The sequence below is a fragment of the Penicillium taxi genome, assembly GCF_028828555.1.
Source record: "Penicillium taxi strain IBT 34144 chromosome Unknown utg000001l_segment0_segment0, whole genome shotgun sequence".
Taxonomy (NCBI): domain Eukaryota; kingdom Fungi; phylum Ascomycota; class Eurotiomycetes; order Eurotiales; family Aspergillaceae; genus Penicillium; species Penicillium taxi.
The window spans coordinates 4,707,555-4,720,107 of record NW_026643203.1 but is presented as its reverse complement, the minus strand read 5'-3'; the positions used below and the strand labels follow the sequence as shown (position 1 = coordinate 4,720,107).

The 12,553-nt window shown below is 49.0% G+C and overlaps 3 protein-coding genes across 3 annotated transcripts; 2 read left to right on the top strand and 1 right to left on the bottom strand.

Annotated features, from left to right (window-relative positions):
- Positions 1-1,307: 1,307 nt before the first annotated feature.
- N7495_001688 (60S ribosomal protein eL27) lies at positions 1,308-2,018 on the bottom strand (the record flags this gene model as incomplete). The annotated part of the gene is made up of 4 exons (XM_057204358.1): positions 1,308-1,315; positions 1,379-1,715; positions 1,897-1,952; positions 2,012-2,018. The coding sequence occupies 4 exons, from the start codon at positions 2,016-2,018 to the stop codon at positions 1,308-1,310; spliced, it is 408 nt and encodes a 135-aa protein (XP_057068431.1).
- A 1,129-nt stretch (positions 2,019-3,147) lies between these two features.
- N7495_001687 (uncharacterized protein) lies at positions 3,148-10,598 on the top strand (the record flags this gene model as incomplete). The annotated part of the gene is made up of 2 exons (XM_057204357.1): positions 3,148-4,394; positions 4,445-10,598. The coding sequence occupies 2 exons, from the start codon at positions 3,148-3,150 to the stop codon at positions 10,596-10,598; spliced, it is 7,401 nt and encodes a 2,466-aa protein (XP_057068430.1).
- Positions 10,599-11,195: 597 nt separating this feature from the next.
- On the top strand, positions 11,196-12,416 carry N7495_001686 (TLC domain-containing protein; the record flags this gene model as incomplete). The annotated part of the gene is made up of 2 exons (XM_057204356.1): positions 11,196-11,675; positions 11,736-12,416. The coding sequence occupies 2 exons, from the start codon at positions 11,196-11,198 to the stop codon at positions 12,414-12,416; spliced, it is 1,161 nt and encodes a 386-aa protein (XP_057068429.1).
- Positions 12,417-12,553: the final 137 nt, after the last annotated feature.

Genomic DNA, 12,553 nt, shown 5'->3' with positions numbered 1-12,553 from the left:
CCTTGTCAGGTGACTCAACTCATATTTGAATATTCTGATACAAACCTCCAAGGTAGATTCGATCCATGGATAGTTACAAAGTCCCTATCCCTGGAGATTGGCATTTTGTACCGAGCTGATCTAATAGGACATATGCTCCCACGGTCGATAGTGGTACAAACACAACATGAAACCAGTTTGGATTCGAATGAGATCTTTTTTTATCTTATCTGTCACCTTCATCACGTAATTAGTAGTAGTAAAATACCTAAAGTAAATCACCACCGAACCGCCATCACTACCGAGCTGCCACCCCAGAACACCATAGTAAACTCGAAAAAATTGAATATCATATTTCAACAACCACTAGTTAAAATGATTTCAAGTCTCGAAATCGGATTATTACTAGTTAATTAAATGCATATTTAGAAAGAAGGATTAGGAAATTATCGAGTAAAGTGTATTTGAAGCTAAAATAAATTAATTACACCGTAATTTATGATACTACTATAATCCCTCTATTTAATTTACTTAAAATAAATTGATTCTTTGTGAATATTGTTATAGTTATACCTCACCGAATATTTGAATTATATCAGTGTCACGGTTGTTAAGATGTGATATTCAATTTTTTCGAGTTTACTATGGTGTTCTGGGGTGGCAGCTCGGTAGTGATGGCGGTTCGGTGGTGATTTACTTTAGTAGATGATATTAATAGGGTATTAGAATGAATAGGGAAAGGAGCTCAGAGGGTAAGGAAGCCTAGTTAACTACCTAAGTAAATATTCATTTACCCGTACCTGTAATACTCAGATCCGAAGATAACCCTTAAGGCCTGACCTGAAGTCGAAGTTATAAATCCGTCAAATCCAATTTGGACTCAGGCTAAACATTGTTCATGTACGCAGTCCAACTGTCGTTGAGATAAGATTTGATCACATGAACTCACACCGCCAATTTACGCTCAGGTGTACTTTAATTATGACGCTACATGTGACCTTGATGTAAACATGAAAGAACATGGAAGGGAAAACTTTTCGAAGGCGCATGGGAGGGTATTATCGGTGCATCGTACAAGATTGTCGCAAGATCGTCAAGATATCGCAGTGAAGAGTAATAGTTCATATTTTCCATTCATAAGGTAGGCACCGTTTCTTAGGGCGCCCATCCTCGTTCAAACTGGATCATCGATACATTTCCGAATCTGTTCCCAGCTATGGCAATGTCTTTTCCATCCCGTATCGAATGTCCCCGATCGTTTTTTTCCCACACCCCTTCACATGAGCCGTGTGTGCGCTCAAAACGACAAAACGCCCCAAGAGAATAATCTAGAAACCTGCAGTCATAATTACGTTAGAAAAAAAGAATATGCCCACGAAACCGTGACAGGATAACGTACGCAGAGGAGTGAAGAACCAACGGTTCTTGCCGCTGGTGTAGCGGTCCTCGAGGGCCTTCTTAACAGTCTTCTTGGCATCCTCACGCTGGGAAACCTCCTTGAAGGTCTCGGCAGAGACAACGCCCTTGAGACCCTCAAGCTCGAGAGTGTAACGGGTGGGCATCAAGTGGTTGTAGTTAACGACCTTGATAAAAGGCTTGACCTTGGAGCGGCGGTCGACGAGCTTCTTGCCCATGCGCTTGGTGACCTTGGAGGGGTAACGCTCGATACCGGCAACGATGGCAAAGGGGAAGGGGTGTGCCTTGGTGCCGTTGTCGTTAGGCTGGACAATGACGACCTGTGGAAAACATCAGTAACCCAAGATTTCAAGATGTTGCACAGTGATTTTTCTGCAGATTGAAATGCGATTTCCAGATCTTCCTCGCTCGTCTCGGGTTCAAGTTTTCCTTTTTTCCATTTCCACCGTCCATCGCTTCAATCTGCTTCACTATTCCGGAGTACCAGGGTCTTTGTCGTACCTTCTTACCGGCGAAACGGCCACGGGTGATGATGGCCACACGGCCCACTTTCATGACTATTCCAACATTCTCGTCAGTATGGAGTCGTAGGGGTCGTGAGGATGCGAATACTAACACTTCATTGTGAAGGTCCGGTAGGCGGGGGATTGGCGGATGATTTGTCGACGTACGGAACAATCAAGATCGAAGTGTTCAGGTTTTCGCTTGGGGAAGGGCTCAGGGCAAGATTGGATTTGTGTGGTGGGTCGTGATTGGCCGCTTACCGACCATTAATTTATCTAACCGTATCAAGACTAGTACAATGTAATGACTAAGTCAAGCCTCAAGGATGTGGATTAACTATATCCCGGATGTTTTGTGATGGACGGGAGTTTCGGCGACAGCTGGTATTAGGCCCAAATGTCCATTTATCGGAAGAAACCCAACTATTCTGCCGGTTGTTTTGCATTCACTTAGTTTCTTGAAAATCCATGCTTGTTGAGCCTTAGATATCACATGTTCATCCTAATAGTTTACGTGGTCTCGTGAAACGAGCCAATATTTGAAGCTTGATCTCTGCAATTGATCGTATCATTCCAAGATTCATCGACAAGACTAGATTCTAGATTCCAGATTCCTAGTGGGGACTTGAGATCTACTCCGTTGAATTGTGGAAATTTTAATATAATCTCGCTCTATGAACAAGATTCATGGTTCCGAGATGATAAAATAATATGACCGTCTATTTCTTGTTGATTACAGATAGACAGTGCTTAGTGCTATGCGACGATGTCACATTAACAAGTGAAGAACCTTGGAGAAGAATATCCCAGGAACCAATGGACTACGTACTCGCGCAGGGCGGTCAGTGTTTGTTGACATGACGACGGGTTCCTGCCCGTTGCTATGGAGCCTAATGATGTGTTCGTACCTACTCTAGTCAACTTTTCTCCACTTCTTAATAGATCTCCCAGGCACTTTATACTCTCATTCTAAAACATCTTTCCCGCTGCAGTTTTTTTTCTAGCGATTTGCAGTTCCCACGACTAACGACCTTGTTTTGATTTTGCGAAATAATACTACATTCCTGTCGATAAGCGACAAATACCTCTTCGAGACAAATCTTGTCTTTCTACCACAACACGAAATCAGAATGGCTTCTCAAGATCGAGAGGCTTCTTCCCGCGATCGGGAACTGGTTCGACATCAGCTGCCTCCCAACGAGTCGAATCGACACTTAGTTCCAATGTACGTTCTCCCCATTTAATTTTTATGACCTGCAGCCTGCAAGCCATGCCTATCATGTATGATGGGAACCGTAAGCTGAGACGTAGTAAATCCAGGTGGGATAGCTCTGATCCCGAACGTGCTCCTCCGCCTCTGCCACTGAATCCCCGCTCCATGAGCCCTGTCACGCGATCCAATGTGTCGCCCAACGTCCAAGCTATCGCAGCAAAGTTCACTGGAGGGCCGAGTGAGAACCATCTCAGCTCATACACAACAAATCCTATGCCACCAACCAACAAGTCAGGCTCTCCGGAACGATCCTTGGTGAAGGGTCACTATCATAAGCGCATGCAATCTCTACAACCATCTGACACCACGGCTGATGCGCGGTCTGAGTTTATGAATTATCTCGAGAATCGCTCACCTGAACGGCCACTTCGAGCCACGATTGTTGAGCCCCAGCCCAAGCAGCAGGACGTAAGCAATGGAGCAGGCTCTCCCTCTAACCGCCCATTTGAGCGAGACATCCCTAGCTATGTTTCGAATCGTTATCTATCGAAACCGATTCTCGGAGACGCCAATCCATCTGCAACCATGTTAGCTCTTCAAAATATGCAGCTCCCTTCCGAGATGGATCCTCCCTCTCCATCCAAACCTCCTAAAATGATTACTGCCACCGCCGATACCTCAGGGCATACTATGAGCTTAATCTCTACGCAAATTCTCAGCCTCACTGATATATGCAGCAGCTTGCAGAAAGAAATGTCCAACTTGAGTCGACGCAGCAAAGACAACGCTACCGATCTTGTTAGTCTGAAAGCCGCAACCAACAGCCGTGATGAAGACATTCGCAAGAGCCTGAAGGATCTTTCCTCCAGTCTTGCAACAAAGTTGATGGATGGTGATCTTTCAAGGTCGGATCTCAGTGCTTTCTTGAAGCCAGAAAATCTCCCTAACCCCGGTGAAATGGATAGTTCTCCAACCTCCAAGAGAAGCTACTCGCATTCTCTCCCGCGTATGACGAGCCCTAGTCCCTTTGCAAACTTTGACCGAGACATATGTGGTTCGCCTACGCCTATCACAGACGGTTCAGCCAGTATTGCACTCCTTGAAAAGGTGCTGCGAGAGATGGCTACCAAGGATGGCGAGGAGCGACTCTTGGAACTTGTCGACGAAATAAAGACCCGCCCTTCACCAACAGCTTCCAGCAAGAATACCGACAAGAAGATCACCAACATGCTCGAGGAAATATTGAAGGTCGTTAAAGAAGACCCCTTGAGTAGATCTCTTATGTCGCAGCCATCCACTGAAAGCCTCCGCCCCCTGACGGAAGACCTAAGAGTATGCGATCGATGTCAATGGATCCGGAGGCCACGGTGCGCGCACTCGATATCCCTAAGCTGTCTAAGAATGATGAGGTTTTGTCTATCCTCCGCAGTGTGAAGACAAGTGTTATTGAAGGCGGTGGTATGACCAATGGTGTAAAGGCCCTCGTCCGTGAATTACGCGGAGAGGTTCTAGGCATGGGTCGCAACCTTGCTCGTCAATTGGAAACTATTGAGTCGATTCGCTCGGAAGATCACGAGGAAAAGATCCAACCGCCTACTGCAGAGGAGATATCCGCCATTGTCAACGAGAATCTTGAGGATCTACGAGAGCAGTTGGCTGCTACTATCGACGAAAGCCGACAGCATTCCACCGCGCTGTCCACTTTCCAATCCAGTTTGAACAGTGCAGAAATCTACTCAGTCGTCAAGAAAGCCCTAGATGAGTTGGAACTCCCTCAGCCCCAGGCTGAGACTCATGGCCCCGTCATGGAGAAGGAGGATATTCTCGAGACAGTCCGTGAGGCATGGGAGACCTACAAGCCTGAGATCGAACTGCAGAACTTCGGCTTGGAGCGCGATGAGATTTTAGATGTTCTCTCCGAGGGCCTCAAGTCCTATCAGCCTCAACATCAGGAGTCTTTGACATACGAGGAAGTCTTGGCTGCTGTTCACACAGGAATGGAAAACTTCAACCCTCCACCTATCGAGCAGCCTCCATCCATAACCCGAGATGAGATCATCCTCACAATTCGCGAATGTTTAGAAAAGTCCGAGCCTGTTTCCCGCGGCCTTGACGAGGACCATGTCAATCATCTGAACACCATGAGGGATGATATTCTCAGTGCAGTATCCGATAAGCTGCAACCCACACCATCGCTGGGCGAAGAACACGTCACTTATTTCAATTCCATTCGTGATGAGATTCTGGCTGCATTGGCTGAGAAGGATGAGTCGTCTTCCAGAGGTGCAGATGAGCAGAATGTTGATCACATGTACTCCATTCGTGATGAAATCATGAATGCTATGCACGAGCAACACGAATCTGGCGAAAATCATCTTACACATCTGACGTCGATGAAGGACGATATTTTGAATGCCTTGCCCGAGAAGCTGCAGACCATTCCGATATCTCTGGACGAGACTCACATCGATATCTTCCATTCTATTCGCGATGAGATCCTGGGTGCTATTGCAGAGAAACATGGATCTTCTTCGCGGGATCTTGATGAGGATCACGTGCGTCACCTTGATTCTCTTCGTGACGAGATTTTGAATGCTGTGACTGGGTCGATGGTTAGCCAAAGTACGATTAGCAAGGAGTCCTTCGATTCCGGCATCGGACGTGATGAGATTGTCAGTGCGATCTCCGACGGCCTCGAGGCCCACTTCAGTACGACGAGGGACACCCAGCCTGATGAGTCTCGTATCTCCCGAGATGACGTTGTGAATGCCATTAATGAAGCATTTTATGCTCAAAATTCTGCCCTTGTGCCGCCAAGCATTTCTCGCGAGGAGATCATGAATGCCATTGTTGACGGAATCGAGATCGTCAACAGCAACAAATCTCCAGAAACAGAGACCGCCCTCACCACAATTCAGCCATCTATCTCACGCGAGGATATCCTGGAAGCTATTGCTGAAGGTCTTGAGAGATCTGGTGGATCCGAAAAGTGCTTGACGAGCGACGTTCAACAGCCATCCATAACTCGCGACGAAGTGTTCAATGCCATTACGGAGGGCATTGAAAGCTCACACACCATGACACGAGAGATTGAACTGAACAAGGACGATCTCTTGGAGGCGATTACAGCTGGTCTTAACGAGGCAGCCACCACTGCAAATCTCAATGTTGGCGATCAAGTGCTTGAGCGTCTTCAAGACGTGGTTGAGGGTATGAAGGAAGAATTCAAACAGTACTCCGCCGCAAATGGTAGGGACACTGAACAAGTCCTGGACGCGATTAAAGATGGCCTTGCCGTCGTCAGAAAGGAGGTCGAGTCCTATGCCGGGGAAGTTTCAGGCGAGTCGAGCAAACTTGAAATTATCGACACCGTCAAGGAAGGCCTCCGACTTCTTCAAGCAGATATGGAAAAGACAATTACAGATGCGTCTTTGTCCATTACACCCCGTGGCAACCCTGACACGCCAGAGTTGATTGACGCCATGGAGAGAGAATTTGAACATCTCCGCGGAACAATCAGCACTCTCCTTGTCCGTGATAACGCGGCTGGTGACAAGGACGACATCCTGGATGCCATTCATGCACTCGGTGAACAGCACAAGTCCAATCCAAGTGATGATCAGATTATCAATCTCATCAAGGAGGAGTTCGAGAGTATGCGTGAGCGTGTTGATTCTCGTATGGAATTGAGCGTCGTCCGTTCCGAAGACTCAGAGGTGAAACCGACTTCCTCCGACAAAGATGAAATCATCACCGCCCTTCGAGACCACTTCGATACCCTTCGTGAAGAGACTATGCAACACAAGGATGGCAGTGAAAGTATGCTGTCTACGACCAGCGAGCTACTGGACGCCTTCCACGACGGCATTGGTACGATTCGCGGCGATATTCAGAGAGTCCTGGAGAAACCCGTTGATTTCGACAGCTCAGAAATCATCGAAATTGTCAAGGGTGGCCTGGCTGAACTCAGAGAAGACATTGATTCTCTCCGGGGATCCTTCCAGGAAAAAGAGCCAGATATTGAGACTGCCCGTGGCGATGAGCTTATGCTTGCTCAGGACTCCGCCATTGGAGGAGAATTCGATGCTCTGAAGACTCTCATCAGTGAGTTACATGCGAAGGTTGAATCTATTGAGTCTGCCCCTCGCACAGCTGAGCCTCCAGTTCCAGATGAGGACTCACTGAAGCGCAGCCATCTTGACGAGCTGCTCGTGGGGCTCCAGGAAGTCCAACTTGCCATGGGTGAGGCGAGTGCCAGCCGCGAGCCGCCCGAGGGTATGGCCCGCAAAGAGGATCTTGAGGTCATCGAGACTCTCATCATGGAAACCAAGGCTCAGATCGATGAGATGGTTATTCCATCCCCTGATGTGATTGCTACATCTGAGCAAATTGGTGCTCTTGAAGCAATCGTCCGGGAGGCCAAGGATGCCATCGGCGACTTGTCGACTCGTTTGGAGGCCGAGGCTTCTACAAAGTCTGATATTAGTACCTTGGAGACCCTTCTCAAAGACGTCTGGATTGCCCTTGAAGAGCTTAAAGGCAAGACCAAGGAGGATGAAGAGGGAGAAGCTGAGGACACAGACAAACTACTCAAGTCCGATCTTCAGACGGTGGAGGCTATGGTGTTTGAAGTTAAGACTCAGATCGACGAGTTGAAACTCCCTGACGTTGAAGTACTGCCCACTAAGGATGAGATCCAAGCGCTCTCAACACTTGTGAACGACTTCCGCGAGACGATGGAAGCTAGCAATGAGCAGACCGGTCAAGGCTTTGACGCCCGCAAGACTGAGCACGCCGGGCTGGCCGAGAAAATCGACGAGGCAAAGTTCGTCGTCAGCGAACTCGGAGATGAGCTGAAGAGCAAGCTTGACGGTAGCAGCGAGGGACTGACCGAGCTGAAACAAGTCCTAGAAGGCTTGGCAATCTCAGCTGAGAGTTTTACCACCGTCGAGAGCGTCAAGGAGCTCACAGACCTCATCAACCGTGAATTCGAGCGCGCTCGCGGTGAAGAAAATGCAAGCACCCTGGACAAGGAGGAGCGGGACGCCGCAGCTTTGGTCAAGCATGATGAGACTCGGGCTGCGATAATTGTCGAGCTTGGTAACAAGATCGATGAAAAGATTGAAGAAGTCCTCGCGAAGTATGAAGATGCACACTCTGCTCTCCACTCGAAGCTCTCGGAGTCTGAGGAGCGGGACCTAGCCCACACTGAAGCTGTGACGAGCACTAAGTCCCTCGCTGAAGATATTCTGGCGCATACAGAGACCATTGCCGGTACTAAGGCTATTGCTGAAGAGATTCTGTCTCACGCCGAGACCATAACAAGCACCAAGTCCCTCGCTGAAGATATCTTGACGCATGCAGAGACCATTACCGGTACCAAGGCTATTGCTGAAGAGATCCTGTCGCACGCCGAGGCTATCACAAGTACTAAGTCACTCGCAGAGGACATCAAGCTGGTAATTGGTGCAATGGGAGATAATGTCACTGAAACTTGCGAGCGCATCAGCGAGGAAAGCAAAGCTCTTGCTGGCAAAGTTGAGGAATCATCCACCCGACTAGAAGAGATGCACAGTGATATCAAGTCTCACCAACAGCAGTCTCTAGGCGAGAGCGAGCGAGCTGTTGCAGCCACTGAACGTGTGGAGGCCAAGCTGCTTGAGTTCAACCCTCAAATCCTGGAGACCGTCCAAGAAATCTTGACACTCGTGGGCCAGCACTATGACCACTCGCAGAAGTCAGCAGAAGAGGTTAGAACCGAGCTGTCTGCCCTGCCGTCCTCCCTTCCTAGTATGTTCCCTGCGCTGATGCCTCCCCCTGATGAGTCTGCTCGAGACATTGGGGACGACCCTGTACACTCGAAGCTGGATACTCTTCTGGATCATGTCAAGAGCAGTCAAATTCAGGAAGTCCTCAATACGCTTCTTGAACACTCAAAGAATGATCAACTCCATGAGAAACTTGATCGGGCCTTGGAACAGGGATCCGAATCTGGCAATCAGATCTATGAGAGATTGGATCAAATTCTTGAACATGCAACCAATGGTAGTGGGTCGGTCAATGAAAAGCTTGACCAGCTCCTCAGCCGGCCGACGCAAACCATTGACCCCGAGCAATCAGTTACTCAAATGATGAAGCTTGACGAGATGCACAAGGACATCATGGAGAACTCTCGCAAAATGAATGAAATGTTTGCGACTCAATCGACGCTTATCGCCGAAGACACTAAGCGTAAGCAGCAAGAGGCCGAGGATGCTGCCGTTGCTTTGGAACGGAGAGTTGCGCAGCGTGAGCAGGTCGAAGCCGAGATTGTCGATCTACACGAGGAAAAAGATTCTCTTCTGAAGATGCTCCACACCCTCCAGACCGAGAGGGATGATCTTGTGAAGCATAACACTAAGCTCACCAAAGAGGTTTCTGGTCTAGAAACCGCCCTTGAGATACGCCACCAGGAAATGCAGCAGATGGAGGATCGTGCCGATAGTCTTGAGAAGCGCATTCTTGAGGGTGTTCTCGACCATGCCCGCACTGTTCTACTAAGCCGAACTAACGGCGTCCATGCTATGAACTTGAAGAGAAACCGAAGCACTCGCAGCTCACGCAGTGCTCGAAGCCGCAGCCCCAGTGTTCTCAGTACCGTCAGCACCATGCGAGATTCCAGGGACAGTCGTAGCATCCTCGGTAACGGTGTTGGCATGGCCCTCAAGCGTCGTACACCGACTGTTCTGCAAACAGGACCCACTGCTGTCCAGCCGAACATTGGCAAAGAACGTCGTATTCTTAGTTTGAGCAACGTATCCGACCACCCCAGCAGCGGCATTACGAACCTCAAGCGCAGCCACTCCGTGAAATCCAACTTCTCTCTCCGCAAGGCCTCATGGGCCGGCCGAAGCTCCGTTTCAAACAAGGAGAATGAGGCGTTCCCGGAAGAGGACGAGCTTGATAGCGAGGTTGAGAGTGATGCTGGTACAGAACGCCGGACCAGCTATGCGGGTACTGAGCGGAAGTCAAGCTACGCCGGTACTGAGCGAAAAGCTAGCTACGCTGAAACTTACACAGACAGTGATTTGAATGCCGTTACTGACAGTGTCGTTTCAGATGATCGTCGCACCAGTGTTGTGAGTGCCACGAGTGCTACAAGTGTTACTACGGATGGACATGATGCTGTAGACAGCTCTATTGTAAGCTCTCTGGCTGATGAAGATCATGTGTCGGATGAGTTGGAGTCTGATCTGTCGGATGACGATGCTCAGACAGCCCGTGAGGATGATGAAGAGGAGGAGGAATCAGAGGAGGGAACACAGGAGGAGGAAGCAGAGGAAGGAACACAGGAGGAGACAGAGGAGAGCGATGGAGAGGAGCAAACTCATGACGAGGATGCCCTGGACAGGCACATGGCCGAGACTGCCTCGGCTATGGAAGAAGATGTTCAAAAGCTGCTCGGCTCGCCTCCTGATGAGTTTTCTGCCGACATGGTTGTCGCGTGAAGAATGTTTTCGTGTTGATTGGAGTTTTGGGCTTTTTTCTTTTTCATATACCACCCATTTTGTTATCCCTTCTGTTTCTTTAATTTTGTATGACTTTCCTTTGTTGTTTATGTATTATGTTCAATGAGATATTTGAGTTCTCCACCGTGATCAGTACAGATAGTCAGTAGAAACAGCTAGGCTAAATCAGCAGTATGTTATATATCAGCCCTATCAACTTCCAAATGTCCTCATCATGCGACTGATCAGGCGATCATAGGTGGGGTGGCGGCAGATCAAGTTGAACACGAGAGCTATTCACAACATTGGAATGTTCTGTAGAAGGATTACTAGAGTCTAGAATGGATTAAGAAATGATCTCAGCCAAAAGGTTAATATTAGAAGCTATGATTCCTCATCAGGGCAAAAAGGTGTTATATCAAGCTAGTACTAATGGAACATTCCCGGTCTCGTGACTTTGTGCATACATATTCGGTCCACGGTACAAAAAGGACATCACTCCCTAATTCAAGGGTACCCCACCACCCAGTCCTCGCCGACACTAAATCCTTCATCTCCTCACCACGGGATTAGTCTGGTCATAGAGAGGATCCAACCATGCTGGACCCTCTCGGCGACGCACCGGCATGGCTACAGTCTCTTGCCGAGCCGTATACACTGCGCCTAAATAGTCCAACGCTCACACAGCACATCCACGAAGCGATCCTCGCCTTCGTCTTCTACCTATCCGTCCACTACATCGTCTCACCCTTGCTCTCGCCGGTTCTCTTCCCCCGCTCCTACCCGAACTTGAACCCTCGCACTAAGTTGAACTGGGACATTCATGCCGTGTCACTCATCCAGAGCGTCATTATCAGCGGCGCCGCGCTGTGGGTTATGTTCACTGATAATGAGCGTAGCTCTATGACAGCCGGTGAGCGCGTGTTCGGGTATACGGGTGCCTGTGGCCTTATACAAGCCCTAGCCCTAGGGTACTTCGTCTACGATCTGATTGTGAGCGTGCGGTACTTCAACCTCTTCGGCATTGGAATGCTCTTCCACGCCATTAGTGCGCTTTGGGTTTTCAGTCTCGGATTTGTAAGTTGCTCCGATTTTACTTATGCTACCTTGTGTCGCCATTTCTAACTTCCATCCCAGAGACCTTTCCTGAACTACTACGCCCCGACATTCATCCTTTACGAGCTCTCAAGCCCATTCCTCAACATCCACTGGTTCCTTGACAAAATCAGCATGACCGGCTCCAAAGCTCAGTGGTACAACGGCATGGCCCTCCTCTCCACCTTCTTCTGCTGTCGCCTCCTCTGGGGGAGCTGGCAGTCTGTACGAGTCTACTCAGACATGTGGTACGCGCTCCAGCAAACCTGGACAGCGGCCTCCTCAGGCCTCGAGACCCCAGCCAGCGTGAACGCGGTTGTGTTCCAAGTTCGGGACGGAGCCATGTGCATTGACGAGACCTGTGCCCGTGCAAATGCCCAAATAACCCAGTTCAAAGACTTCACTGCGACAGGCGTACCGACTTGGCTTGTTCTAACGTACGTTGCGTCGAACGTAGTGCTTAACTTCTTGAACTACTACTGGTTCTCGAAGATGGTTGAGACCGTGCTCAAGCGCTTCCGGGTTCCCCCTGCCGAGACCGAGGCTAAGAAGAAGGAGGCTCAGAAGTTCGTTGAGGATATTACTATCCAAGCTGCGGCGAAGTTAGAGAAGGAGGAGGGTTCATTGCCTGCGGCGGCTGAGGCTTCAGGTGCTGAACTGGTCGAGGAGGCTCGGAGGCGAAAGGTTGATTTGGTTTCGAAGGTGCCCTTACCAGGGTCGTAGGTAGAGCCTTTCCTTCCCCTTATTTTAACTGCCTCGATAGAGACTTGCTTAGATTATTTGGATATGTCGGATCTGCCTTGGCTTCTATCCGTCTTTTACCTGCGAGGTCTCTTTTGGTTTGCATGTCTGTCTTTTCC